Genomic DNA, 13,133 nt, shown 5'->3' with positions numbered 1-13,133 from the left:
CATTTCCCTCCCCTTTCACCCCAATACATAACAATCCGCCATTCCGCCTGCGCTACAACTGGACTCCTTTGATGCACGGAGGGAGGAGGAATGCCTTATATTATCCCACCTATTTCAAAATTGGGATATTCTTACCTTTGAACATTGTCAATGAGACTTCCGACTCTCAGATACCGAGCACTACCACTATATGCAAGAACGCCATAGTGTGCTACACCCAGAAATTCGAGAGGTGGCTATTAGGGAGCTCATGCAAGAGGAGCACTTTCTGAAGGGTGCTATGGCAACTAAGGGCACTATTTCTTTCCAAAACTCCCTGCTACTCCATACACTGCCTTCCCAGCAACCATGTCACATTATGTTTTGGGAGCACACGTTGTCACAGGACATACCAGGAGGGGCATTGGAGGTTACTGTGGAAGGCCATAGCTCATCCCAATCACTCCTTAGGCTTACAGGAAGCTTGCTAGAAGTCAGTTTAGAATTGGTATTTATACCTCACAAAACTGAAAAGGTTTTTCCCAAATACATAAGACCTATGTTAGAGAGGCTGTGGTCTGCTGGGCGATTTTTGCCATACACGATGGGGCTTCCCAACAATCCGCCTTTTTTGGTCCGAGATTCGATTCAGGCATACATTAAAGACATGTTGGGGTACCCAATCCCAGACTCCCCAGAATATGACCTACTGGACTTAAGAGATTCTTCTATGAAATATCGAACAAAAAGAAGTGATGTGTCTATGCCAGGGAGCAGCAAAGCGTACGATCGCAGCAGCCTGGAAGAAGAGGGAGGCTCTTGCCCTGACACAATGGCATGCCCAGCTGTGGCAAGAAATCACAATGGAAAGAAAGAGGGAGATCTTTAGAGATGACTAAAAAAATGTTGAATGTGCCTGGGGCGCACTCATTAGCTACCTCTCCAGTGGTGTTCCTCTCGTGGCCTGACCCGCAAGAGTATGAGTATTGCATCTCTTCCAGTTCTGAAAGAGACTTTATGTACAGAGAGACATCCATATACAATGTATGCTCCCTTTGAATTCCTCTGAATACCCTGCCATGTATTTTTTGTTTATCCCTTTGTTTAGTTTATTAAGAAGGGGGAGGGAAGTAGTGGGGGGAGGGTGTATATGGGGAGAATATGTGAGTTACATTAGGTTCTTAGACTTGGCAATACATGGCGATGAATCTGTGTAGAGGAATATCATGAGAAACAGAGGAATGCTGAATACTGATACAGCTTCAGCATGACTTCTTACGGTCTTTATGATTTTTTTTTTTTTTTTTTTTTTTTTTCCCAAAACCTTTATTGCACTTTGCATAGCACGCAGCGGAATGCCTACAACCCCGAGGGCCGGCCGCTATCTTAGGATCATTGTACACAGAGATTTTCAGCAAAAAGGATAATCATACCACAGTGTCAATAAAAGTCTTGATGTAGGGAGCTGAAACAATAAAGTGCCAGTTGAGCAATTATTCAATGCAGTAGTTTGAGGTTTTGATGGAGTTTTTTCGTTTTTTGGAAAACAACAAACAGAGAACAACAACAGTTAGGAAAGACAGTAAGGTCTGACACGAATCAGTGCGTTTCAAGTCTTTAGTGTCTCTTGGGAGTTTGGGATCCTGACAGCCCACCCAGTGCGCACATGCCTCAACTCACCCCACCCGCCCCTACCCCCTCGGACTCATTCGTCTAAGCTCTAAGAGGCGACCCGCTGCAGCCGCCCATGCCCCCTCCGACGGTCTTTATGATTGGAATGTATTGCAATCTATTGTGTTAGAAAACAAAATAAAAAGATATTTAACAAAATAAATGAAGCAGTAGTTTTCAAAGTCGAACAAAATTACCCTTTACGGACTGATCTAGAACTTCTGCAGAGTACCACAGAGAGGCTTCATTGACTTCAAATGCCATGGCTGGTGAAGGGACCACCGGCTAAATGACACAGTTGGGATGACTCTTTCTTTTATTCCACACAAAACACAAAATGAGAAATATTTGCGTTTTTGATCATGCGTACAACAGTAAACCAGAATGGATTACAAAGTCAATAGATTTCTTCACTAACTCTGAAGATTGTAAAGATGCTTTCAGCATACTATTTAGCAAGTGGCAAGGATCTCCTACATGGAAGGCCTTCAGCTCAGGTATCGATTTTGAAATGTCATGAAACAACTTTTTCATATATGTAGCTGAATCACTGCAAATACAAACAGTATCACTCCTACCTTTGTTGAACTTGGTAAGAACTTTTTGCAACAGCATTCCAAGTGACACTGTGTTCCATGTTTTCCAAATGTCTGGTGTCATATTTTCACTACTAGCCCAGATATTTGGTGACAACACTCTTTTCACATATACCTGTCACTACACCTTGCATTGAAATGTTAAATCCTGGGCTATTTGGCATTTCACCAACTATCAATTCTGACTCGCAAGAAAAGGTGACTGATGTATCAAAGGATTTCACTGATTCTCTGTCTGTGGGTAAATGTGATGGTACATATTGGGAAAAATTCTTATGAAACCAGCCTTTTCATCTATCAGTGAAAGACTCAAACATAACCAAAATATCAAATATGATTTTGATGTTTCCTGGTTCTCTACAGTTCATAAAATAAATAAATAAGACCTAACATTGCTTCTAAACACTTCATCTTAAGGCCAAAGACCACAAAACTGATTAAAGCAAAAGGAACAAGAAACAATATTTTAGTGACATCCCTAAACAACAAAACGCAAGCAGAATAATGTCAGCCCAGTCTTTCTTGCTGCTACCTTGTATAACAAAGTTACATTGTATTGGCCCCTTCAGGAAGAAATAAAAATGACTTACACTCTCCATTTCCTTTCTTTGAATGGCATTTAGTTTGTAGTTGTGCAGGTGTTTATCAGTGTTCATATGTTTACACTAGGGAGGCCAATTTCCATTTCAGTGTTTTTAGGTCGCGAGACCTGCGTTGCACCGCTCAGCAGTGCTCACGCAAGACGCGTGAGCTATAGTAGGTAAAAACGGAGAAATCAAGCTGACGCACAAGTTACTTACCTTCGGTAACGATATATCTGTAAGAAACAGTAGTTAGTATTAGATTCCTTACTTTAGAATATCCCCAGGCGTCAGACTGGATCCGGAAACTTTTGCGTAGCTGTACCCTTGCGCTGGGATGACGTCGCCGGAGTACTTAGACGCCGCCCTCGCGCGCTGACGTCAGTTCTTATACACTGCTTTTCCGCACCCGAAACGCAGAGCCATGATAAAAACCAACACTGGTGCCATTAAACTAGGGCCTTGAAAGGGGATGACCTTAACCCTAGATATCGGTTCGCAGAACGGGGAGGATGGGTGGGGCGGTAAGGAATCTAATACTAACTACTGTTTCTTACAGATATATCGCTACAGAAGGTAATTAACTTGTGCATCTGAAAGAAACAGGTTAGTATTAGATTCCTTACCTTAGAATAGATACCCCAGCAATACCAACCCCAGTGGTGGGTCTGCGAACCAATAATCACACCAGAAAGTCCTGGAGGACGGAACGGCCAAAGAAGCCATCCCTCCAGACTTGGCTGTCCAGGCAGTAGTGTCTTGCGAACATGTGCAGTGAGGCCCACGTAGCTGCCTGACAGATGTCCTGCAAGGGGACTCCCCGGTCCAGGTAAGCAGTAGCCGCAGTGGCCCGAGTGGAATGGGCCCTCAGCCCAACAGGAGGCTCCTTCTTACCCAAAGAGTAGCAAGCCTTGATTCACAACACGACCCACCGAGAGATGGTCCGTTTTTGCACCGCCCGTCCCTTCTTAGCGCCCATGTAACCAACAAAGAGTTGCTCATCCACCCGGAACTGGCGTGTGCGATCCAGATAGAATGAGAGCGCACGTTTTGGGTCCAGACGGTGGAGCCGCTCTTCCTCTTTAGAGGGATGCGGAGGCGGAAAAAAGGTGGGCAAAGGGATGGACTGCCCAATGTGGAAGGCTGTGACTACTTTGGGCAGGAAAGAGGGTCTTGTCTGCAACACAACCTTGTCCGGATGGACAGAAAGGAAAGGAGGCTTGGAGGAAAGAGCCTGGAGCTCACTCACTCTCTTGGCAGAGGAGATGGCAACCAGGAAAGCAGTTTTAAGAGTAAGAAGACAGAGAGGACAGTTATGAAGCGGCTCAAAACGAGCACACAGCAAGTAAGTCAGAACCAGGTTCAAGTCCCACTGGGGCATCACGAAAGGAACAGGGGGGAACATATGAGTGATGCCCTTCAAGAACTTATTTACAATCGGGGACTTGAACAAAGAAGGCTGATCAGGTAGCCTTAAGAAGGCGGAAAGGGCAGAAAGGTAGCCCTTGATAGTGCCCAGAGCAGAGCCCTGCTGGGCAAGAGAAAGAAGGAAGAGGAGAACCTCAGAAAGCCTTTGCTGTGCACCATGCCACAAATCTGTTCCACCTGCAGGCGTATACCGACTTTGTGAAGGGACGCCTGGCTGCCAGAATCACATTACAAACTTCATGGGGCAAATCAAATGGCCTCAACTGTTGCCACTCAATCTCCAAGCATGGAGGTGGAGGCTGGACAGGTTCGGGTGGAGGACCGTCCCCTGCTGCTGCGACATAAGGTCCTCCTGATGAGGCAGACGAATCGGGGGATCGACAGACTTGCTGAGTAGCTTGGGATACCAGTATCTTCATGCCCAGTCAGGAGCCACAAGGATGACCTGGGCCCAGTCGCGCCTGATCTTCAGCACTCTGGGCAGAAGTGGTATAGGCGAAAGGCGTACAACAGACTGCAGCTCCACTCGCGACGAAAAGCGTCACTGAGCGAGTGCCGCCTTGGAAATTCCAACGCGCAGAACTGATGACATTGCGCGTTCTCTTCTGTGGTGAATAGATCTAAACAAGGTTCTCCCCACTGCTGAAAGAGGCCTTGCACCACGTCCAAGTTCAGACGCTATTCGTGATCCATCATGCACCGACGGCTGAGTTCGTCTGCGCTGACGTTCAGGGAACCTGACAGGTGTTGAACCACCAGGGTCACGCCCTGATGTTCCAGCCACAATGATGCGCAGAGCCTCCTGGCATAGGGTCCGCGACCCCACCCCGCCCTGTTTGTTGCAGTACCACATGGCGGTGGTGTTGTCCGTGAACACCTGCACTACAGTCCCCCGGACAGAGGGGAGGAATGCCTTCAGTGCAAGCCGGATCGCCCGCAGCTCCAGAAGGTTGATGTGGAGCCGGGACTCTGCCGGAGACCAGAGGCCTCTGATCTCCGCCTCTCCCATGTGGCCCCCCCAGCCCTGGAGGGACGCGTCCGTCACAACTACGTTCTTCGGTTGGGGATAGGGAGAGGGATCTTCCGCTGACCCAATCGCGGTCCGTGAGCCACCACTGCAACTATCTTGCAGTGCCCTCCGAGATCAAGACATGGTCGGACAAGTTGCCCTGATGCTGGGCCCACTGAAACTTCAGGTCCCGCTGCCGAGCCCGCATACGCCACCTGGCGTGATGCACCAGAAGGATGCAGGAGGCCATCAGCCCCAGAAGCCGCAGCGTCAACCTGACCGAGACTCAGGATAACGGCTGAAAGATCGGAATCAGAGCCTGAATATCCCGAACCTGCTGTTCGGGAGGATAAACCCGAAACCGTGCCGAGTCTAGAACCACTCCGATGAAGAGGAGCTTCTGAGAGGCACACAGGTGTGACTTCGGCACATTGATGGAGAACCCCAGCAGGTGCAGGAGGTCGGCCGTAGTCTGGAGGTGGCTGACGACTGTCTGGGGCGAGACCGCCTTCATCAACCAGTCGTCGAGGTAGGGAAAGACTGAAACTCCTAACCTGCGCAGATGAGCTGCGACCACCGCCATCACTTTCGTGAACACCCGTGGGGCGCTGGTAAGGGCGAAAGGGAGCACGGTAAACTGAAAGTGCTCGTGGCCTACCGTGAACCGCAGGTAACGCCGGTGGGCCGGCAGGACGGGGATATGAAAGGAATATGCTACTTACCAGTATGCATCTGTTCTTGGCATGTAGGGCTGCTGACATTCATATCTGTGCAGAGATCTCCGCCTAGTGTTGGGTCCGGATGATTGCACTTTGTTGTCTTGGAACAGTCTTCGAAGTATCACGAGAAAGGTGACTCCTCCCCTGGACTACAGTGCGCATGGGCATCTTCTCCATCCTCAGATTGTTTTTCGCCATTGTGGCAGAGATGGAGATAGTAAAGTAAGAGATGGCCATGCCAGAGATAATGCTGCAGCTGTGACAGGCACCGGGGAGGAGGGCGAGCGATATGAATGTCAGCAGCCCTACATGCCAAGAACAGATGCATACTGGTAAGTAGCACATTCCGTTCGAGGCATGTGGGCTGCTAAATTCATATCTTCATACCTTCAGAGACCCCAGGCCCCAGTACCATCGTCCTGAAGAACGTTCCAGAGCCAAAAAAGGGCGTTGATCCGAAAAAGGCCGTACAGCCAAAAAGCTTCGAGCCAAAGAAGATTGTCGACCACAAAAAGGCTGCTCAGCCAAAACCTGTCGACCCCAAAAAGGTAGTCGAATCAAACAAAGGCACGCAGCCAAAGGGCGCCGAACCAAAGAAGGTCGCCGACCCGAACAAGCCTACTGCTCCGAAATTCGTCGACCCGGGAAAGGTTACCGTACCGAAGTCCATAGCACGGCCGGAAAAACCTGTCGACCCAAAGATAACTGCTCCAAAGACACCAGTCGATCCAAAAAAGAACATCGACTCGGAAAAGGAAGCTCATCCAAAAAAGCCTACGGAGCACAAAAAACGTGTCGAACCGAAAGTTCCGGTCGCCCCAAGGACACTCATCGCCACAATGGCGAAAAACAATCTGAGGATAGAGAAGATGCCCATGCGCACTGTAGTCCAGGGGAGGAGTCACCTATCTTGTGATACTTCGAAGACTCTTCCAAGACAACAAAGTGCAATCATCCGGACCCAACACCAGGCGGCGGTCTATGCACAGATATGAATTCAGCAGCCCACATGCCTCGAACATAAGCGTCATGAAAGTCCAACGCTACCATCCAGTCTCCTGGGTCCAGGGCAGCTAAGACCTGAGCCAGTGTCAGCATCTTGAACTTCTCCTTCCAGAGGAAGCCGGTGACGTTCCGCAGGTCCAAGATAGGGCGTAGGCCCCCTTTGCCCTTCTTGGGTACCAAAAAGTAGTGGGAGTAACAACAACACCCTACTTCTGGCCCAGGAACGCCCTCAATGGCCCCCTTGGCCAAGAGGGCCGTAACTTCCTCTTGTAGAAGTTTCAAGTGATCCCCCGACACACTGTGGTACTGCGGTGGCATGGCTTGAGGGGTCGCCTCGAAGGGGAGGGAGTAGCCCCTTCGGACGATTTGCAGCTGTCCTGTCCGATGTGACAGTGTGCCAGTGGAGGTGGTGATGGCGAACCCTGCCCTCCACTGGCGTCACATGGGCCTGAAAGCTCGGACTAGGAGGGTTTTGAGGCGGATGCTGCAGGGCAGGTGTGGACTGGCCTCGCCGTTGTCCCCGACCGCCGCCACGGCGGTTTCCACGTCCGCCACCACGCTGGATGGTAGTCTGCGGCCCGTGGCGGGCAGGACGTGTGGGGGCACCCCTTACTTGGCCACGAAAGGAGCGAAAGGCAGCCGTTTGCTGGCGCGGGCTGAGAGGCCCAAGGACTTGGCCGTAGCCCTGGAATCCTTAAAGCGCTCAAGCGCATGGTCTGCCTTGTCGCCAAAGAGGCGACGGCCATCAAACGGCATGTCCATAAGGGTATTTTGGACATTAGCCGAAAAGTTGGCGGACCTCAACCAGGCGTGGCGAAGAATCGCCACCGTCGTTGCCATCGCTCTGCCCAGTGAGTCTGTGGTATCCAGCCCACACCGGATGGAATACTGTGCCGATCTCGATCCTCCGCAAGGGCTTGGGCGAGTTTAGTCCGGACCCCCTCCAGACATTGTTGCAGCACGTCCGCGACCATGTCCCACAGAGAGTGGGTGCAACGGCCCAAGAGGCACGTGGTGTTGACTGACCGCAACCCCAAAACTCAGGGAGGAGAATTCCTTTTTCCCGCATTGCTCATACTTCTTGGATTCCAGATCGGGGGGGAGCCGTCGGGAATGCAGTCTGGGAGTTAGAGGCCTGGATGACCAGGCTCTCGGGGGTGGGGTGGGTGGACAGGAAGCAAGGGTCGCCCGGAGCCGGGCGGTGGCGCCTGGCCACGTTCCTATTTACAGGCGGACCTGTAGCGGGCTTGACCAAGTGCCCAGAAGAATGTCTGACAAGGCCTCATTAAACGGCAGCAGAGGCTCAGCCGAGCTTGCCTGCGGTTTAAGGACCTCAGTGAGGAGGTTAGTCCTCACGGCCGCGACGGGGAGCTCAAGGCCCAAGGCCTTGGCAGCCCGGGTCAGCACCACACTATAGGCAAAACCAGTGTCGGGTGAAGTGTCCAGACCACTGGCCTCCCCAAGCTCACCCGTCCAGTCCTGAGAAGACTGGCACTCACGTGCCAGAGGGTCCTCGGACCCCTCCCAATCCTCCTCGCCACCCTCTCCTGATACTCAGGGTCAAAGGATGGGGCCAGGTCATCAAAATAGAAATCTCCCATCGGCTTTGAGAGCGGCGCCGCTCCGACGCCGGACCCGAATCGAGGGTAGGACCAGGGACGACGTTCTCCTGGGACGGCGCTGGAGGCGACACCCTGGGGGTCAGCGCCGGAGAGGTCGTGAGGTCGACGGGCGACGACCCGGATCCGGATTAGGCAGGACTCTGCGGCGTCGGGACCGAAGTCGCCGACGGCGCCGGGGCCGAACCACCCGCCGGCGCCGGGGCCGAAGCACCTGGCCCGCTTGGGGACCCAGTCGGGCCACTTGGCCTGAAGGCGCAGCTGAACCCGACGGAGGAGTAAGTGACCTCATGGCCGTGAGGAACGCCTCGATCTCCTCCGGCGTCGCGTTCTGCCCAGGGACCGGCAGGTATCTAGCAGGCCACGACGCCTGCTACCGGTGTCGACCGAACTCCCGGCCGCGTCGCGCGATTTTCGGGGGGAGTCAGAAGAGCGATGACGTCTCTTCGACTTCTTGTGCCACTTACCTGAGGACTTCGAGCCGAAGACTGGTGACGACTCCCGGAGCTATGATGACTCCGACCCCGCGACCGGTCCCTCGAACTCCTCGCGGACCGGGACCTCGAGCGGCGCGGGTCCGACTGCCGGAGCTCGAGTCGCTTGCGGGACCGCTCCCGTCTAGCTTTCGACGTCAGGGCCCGGCTGTCGGAGCAGGACTTGTCATCGTGGTCGGGGCCCAGACAGTGAAGGCACCGGCGATGGGGGTCGGTAACCAACATCAGTCAGTTGCAGTCGACGCAGGGTTTGAACCCGGGCATCCCTACCGGCACCGTCGGAGTCGATAAATGATCAAAAAGGATCGAAAAAGTTAGTCAAAAATTGACTAAGGGTAGAACTTTTTCCGGATCTGCGCTTGCTGGCGCGGAAAAAAGAAAAAATGACGTCAGCGCGCGATGGCGGCCTCTAAGTAATCCGGCGACGTTATCCCAGCACGAAGCTGCAGACGACGCCTACCGACGCGCAAGGGTACTGCTACGCAAAAGTTTCCGGATCCAGTCTGATGCCTGGGTATATTCTAAGGTAAGGAATCTAATACTAACCTGTTTCTTTCAGATCTAGGAATCGCACACACTTGTGCTTGAGTGTTTCCTTTTCAGCTCCCCCATTGGCCTTTGCGTGCGTCTTATTGTAAAAGACTGCACGTAATTGGCCCGAAGCACGCGCATAGCTCCTCCCATGGGCTATTGGTGTCTATTACACGCACCAAGCGCGTAATAGACACCAATAGGCCGTGGGAGGAGCTATGATTGTGCCCACACAGGCGTGACGTGCGCACCACTTGTTCACAAATTAATGTGTTCTTGTTTTTACAGCGCTAGGTTCTACAAATAAAACAGGGTTTTAAGTAAACACTGGGTTAAAACACGCGAACAGGCTAGACTCGTGCACACATGGTGTGCATCTGGTGACGTGTACCGTGGCTGCACGAGCAGCGCTTCAAGCAGCTGGGTCTCTTCCAGCCCGCGGAAGGCGAGCGGCGGTGTTCTACGCTTTCTCAGCTCGGAGCACTCAGGCTGCAGAAGCCGTTATTGCGGCCTTGTGTAATACTTTTTAAATATTCACAATCCCGTCCCGTGGCAGCATTATCCATCTTGCTGTTCAGAACAAGGACGGTGTAACATCATATTTCCAGCCCCCGGGAGGAGCAGGCTGTGCTGCCAGAGAGCCTTGTCTCCTCACAGCCGGAGACAAGACGAAGGCTGACACTGTGCGTGGAGCTTCAGGCCTACTGACCCATCCTCACGCCCCCCAGGCGAATAGGGAGGGAGTAACCCTCCCGTGAGAGCCGTTCAGTAGTTCACTCATATAAACAGAATCTATCAGAGGTTTAACGCGCCGCGGGCTATGTTCAAGCCTTCCAAATTTGACCCAAAATTGCCATTGTGTTATTTATGTGCCAACATTTGGAAAGGGAGAGTTTATGATAAAATTATTCGGGGGGGGGGGGGGTTAAGTGTGTGGGGGGGGGGTGCTGTGTGTGTTACTTTCTCTATTGACTTGCACTGAAATGGAAGCAATATTAGGTGGGTTAAATATCAAATTGTAAAAATCAAGAGTCTGCCAACAGAATCAATTTAGTTGCCATGTATGTTGGTCCATGAATGCCAATTCACTAACATGGCAACCATTTGTTTTCCTCATCCAGCTTCTTTCATCCACTAGCTTGAGAAGTTTTAGTCACATCTAGGCTCAACCTAGCAGAGTATTTATCTCTTACTTAATGCTATTAGCTGTTTGGGTGTATCCTTCAACCTAATCTTTCACCTAATGCTATTGGCTGTTTGGGTGTATCCTTCCACCTCTACTCGAGTGCTTGCACTGAAGTACACGTGGCAATGCTTCACAACTATAGCCCTTTTTGTCCACACCTGCCATGTTTCTTGCTCTGGTCCTCACTCTGTTCTCTCTTGTGACTCCAGCGTTCCGCTGTGCCAACTCAATTCTCCGCCCACCACACTCTCCTACTGTTCTCTGGCCCCTCCCTGCCCACCATGGTCTCATATCGCCTTCCTGCTCCTGCCACACTTGTGTGCTCTGCTCCTTGTTCAGGCTACCCGCCATTGCCTCCTGGAGGCTTCTTTTCACAGAACTGAAAGGTGAGCTACACCAAAAGCTTACTTGCTTTCAATACTTTCCTCGTTTAGTTTCTATGTAAACAAGCATTTGCAATGCAATAGGTCTTGCGTTACTCAAAGTTTGAGCTAGTGGCGTTGCTTTATTACTTGTAACACCAATAGCTCAAACTTTCAGTAATGCGAGACCTATTGCATTGCAAATGCTTGTTTTTCCAGTTATTATAGGTTTAAATCAAAAACAGGATAGCCTAGAAATATAGATATAGCTTGAAATTGGAAAGGATGTGGCATAACTGCTAGACCTGCAGGCTTGGAGTTGAAGAAACAGGCGCGAGTGTCGGCATAAGCTCAACATCGTGTGATCCTGGGCAAATTAATTAATCTCCCTGTGCCTACAAAAATAAATGTGTCATTGTATAATGTAACTGGTGCTCATGTAAAGTGCCTCACTACTTCGTGTCCAGTCTGGGCTATGTAAAACTGCAAAAAGAAACAAGGCCTAGCATTACTTTTCAGGACATGTATTCTCATACAGTGGCAGCAAAAGTAATTTGCAAAGGTAGGGACTAGGCAGAGTGGAGTCGCAGGGGCTTCAGGACCCCGTGAAAAAAAAAAACAACAAAGCTGCGTTAACAACGAAATGGTCTTTTAAAGACCTGTGAAATTCTCAGATGAGGTGTCAGCCACTGTCCAGCCAGCCCACAGCAGCTCATGAACTGTACACAAGTTCAGGAAACTACCTCAGCCTGGGCTAAAACACATGATGGGGTAGATATGGATGCTGGGGAGAATAAAGCTCTCTCAGCCCTTTGGGAGTTGTGCGCCTGAGTATATCTGTTTAATCTCATGAAATGTCATTTTTGTTTCGGTATGTTTTTTAAAGTTGCTTAGGTGAGGAACTCTGCTCCCATTGGCCTCCTTAAAACAATGTCCACAAATACGCTGCTGTGTTTGAGCACGGTATAACAACTGGTAGGACAGCATCATCTACTCACAGCTCAACTTTCTATCCACATTGCTGCTTCACTAAAGAAGGAGGGAAGAAAGCAACATTCAAACTAGTAATTCTGAACATTGTTTCACTTATTAAGATTGGGCAATAACAGCACAAGTCTGTAATCGAAAGTAGGTACTTCCTCATCAATTCACATGCAACACAAAGAGTACACATACCTCGTCCACGTGAAGCAAGAACTTGACATATTCCGATTAGAGAAAGTTCCAGGAGGACATTCTTCACAATTTGTGTTACCTCTTTCGGTACCTGTGGAACAAGAAGTGTGTATGAAATATTTCTGGACGTTTTGATTTATTGAGTACATTGGTAAAAAAAAAACAAGCTTTAGCAAAGCAAATAACTCTGACTTCAGTTCAATCACAAGTATACCCATGCACATGGTGTTCTTCCATAATTTTGTGTCAAAAATATCATCCTATATTGTTGCAGTAATATTATGAAGTTATAAATATCAAGTGATACTTTATCACCGGAACAAATATATTTTTTTCTTAATGTTTTTTAATATCATTGTAACTAATATTGGTTGTTTTAATATCATGGATAATATTGTTTTACTATGCTTATTAAAAAAAAATATATTATTGTATTTTTTCGTTTTAATGTGTGTATGCATTTTATTTTGTTAGTTAATAATTTGGGAGTGGGATTTAGGGTTTGTGGTGGAAAAGTGTGTTTATGGCAATTTTAAAATGTTTTAGTGCTCTGTTTTAAAAATGCTTACAAATATGTTTATGAAGTTTATTAAATATATATCATGTTAATATATTTTTTAATTAAAAATACACTTTTGAAAAAGAAATGACATTTAATTTATGTATACCGTTTTACAAATCCTAAAGTAATTTATAAAAGTTTAAGAAATATCTGAATTTAGTAATTTATTTTTTATTTATTGAAATTTAATGGGTTATTTTATATTTAATTAGATT

The 13,133-nt window shown here is 49.2% G+C and overlaps 1 protein-coding gene across 2 annotated transcripts in view; it reads right to left on the bottom strand.

Annotated features, from left to right (window-relative positions):
• Positions 1–13,133, bottom strand: part of TNFRSF14 (TNF receptor superfamily member 14) — a 466,810-nt gene that overhangs the window by 130,030 nt on the left and 323,647 nt on the right. For both annotated transcript variants that reach the window (XM_086921550.1, XM_086921551.1), the window contains one exon: positions 12,357–12,447. In XM_086921550.1, the coding sequence (XP_086777676.1) occupies positions 12,357–12,447 (91 nt within the window). The remainder of the gene's footprint in view (positions 1–12,356; positions 12,448–13,133) is intronic.

The sequence above is a fragment of the Lissotriton vulgaris genome, chromosome 5 (assembly GCF_964263255.1).
Source record: "Lissotriton vulgaris chromosome 5, aLisVul1.2, whole genome shotgun sequence".
Taxonomy (NCBI): Eukaryota; Metazoa; Chordata; class Amphibia; order Caudata; family Salamandridae; genus Lissotriton; species Lissotriton vulgaris.
Note: the sequence above shows the minus strand (reverse complement) of the source record. Positions and strands in the feature narration are given on the sequence as shown.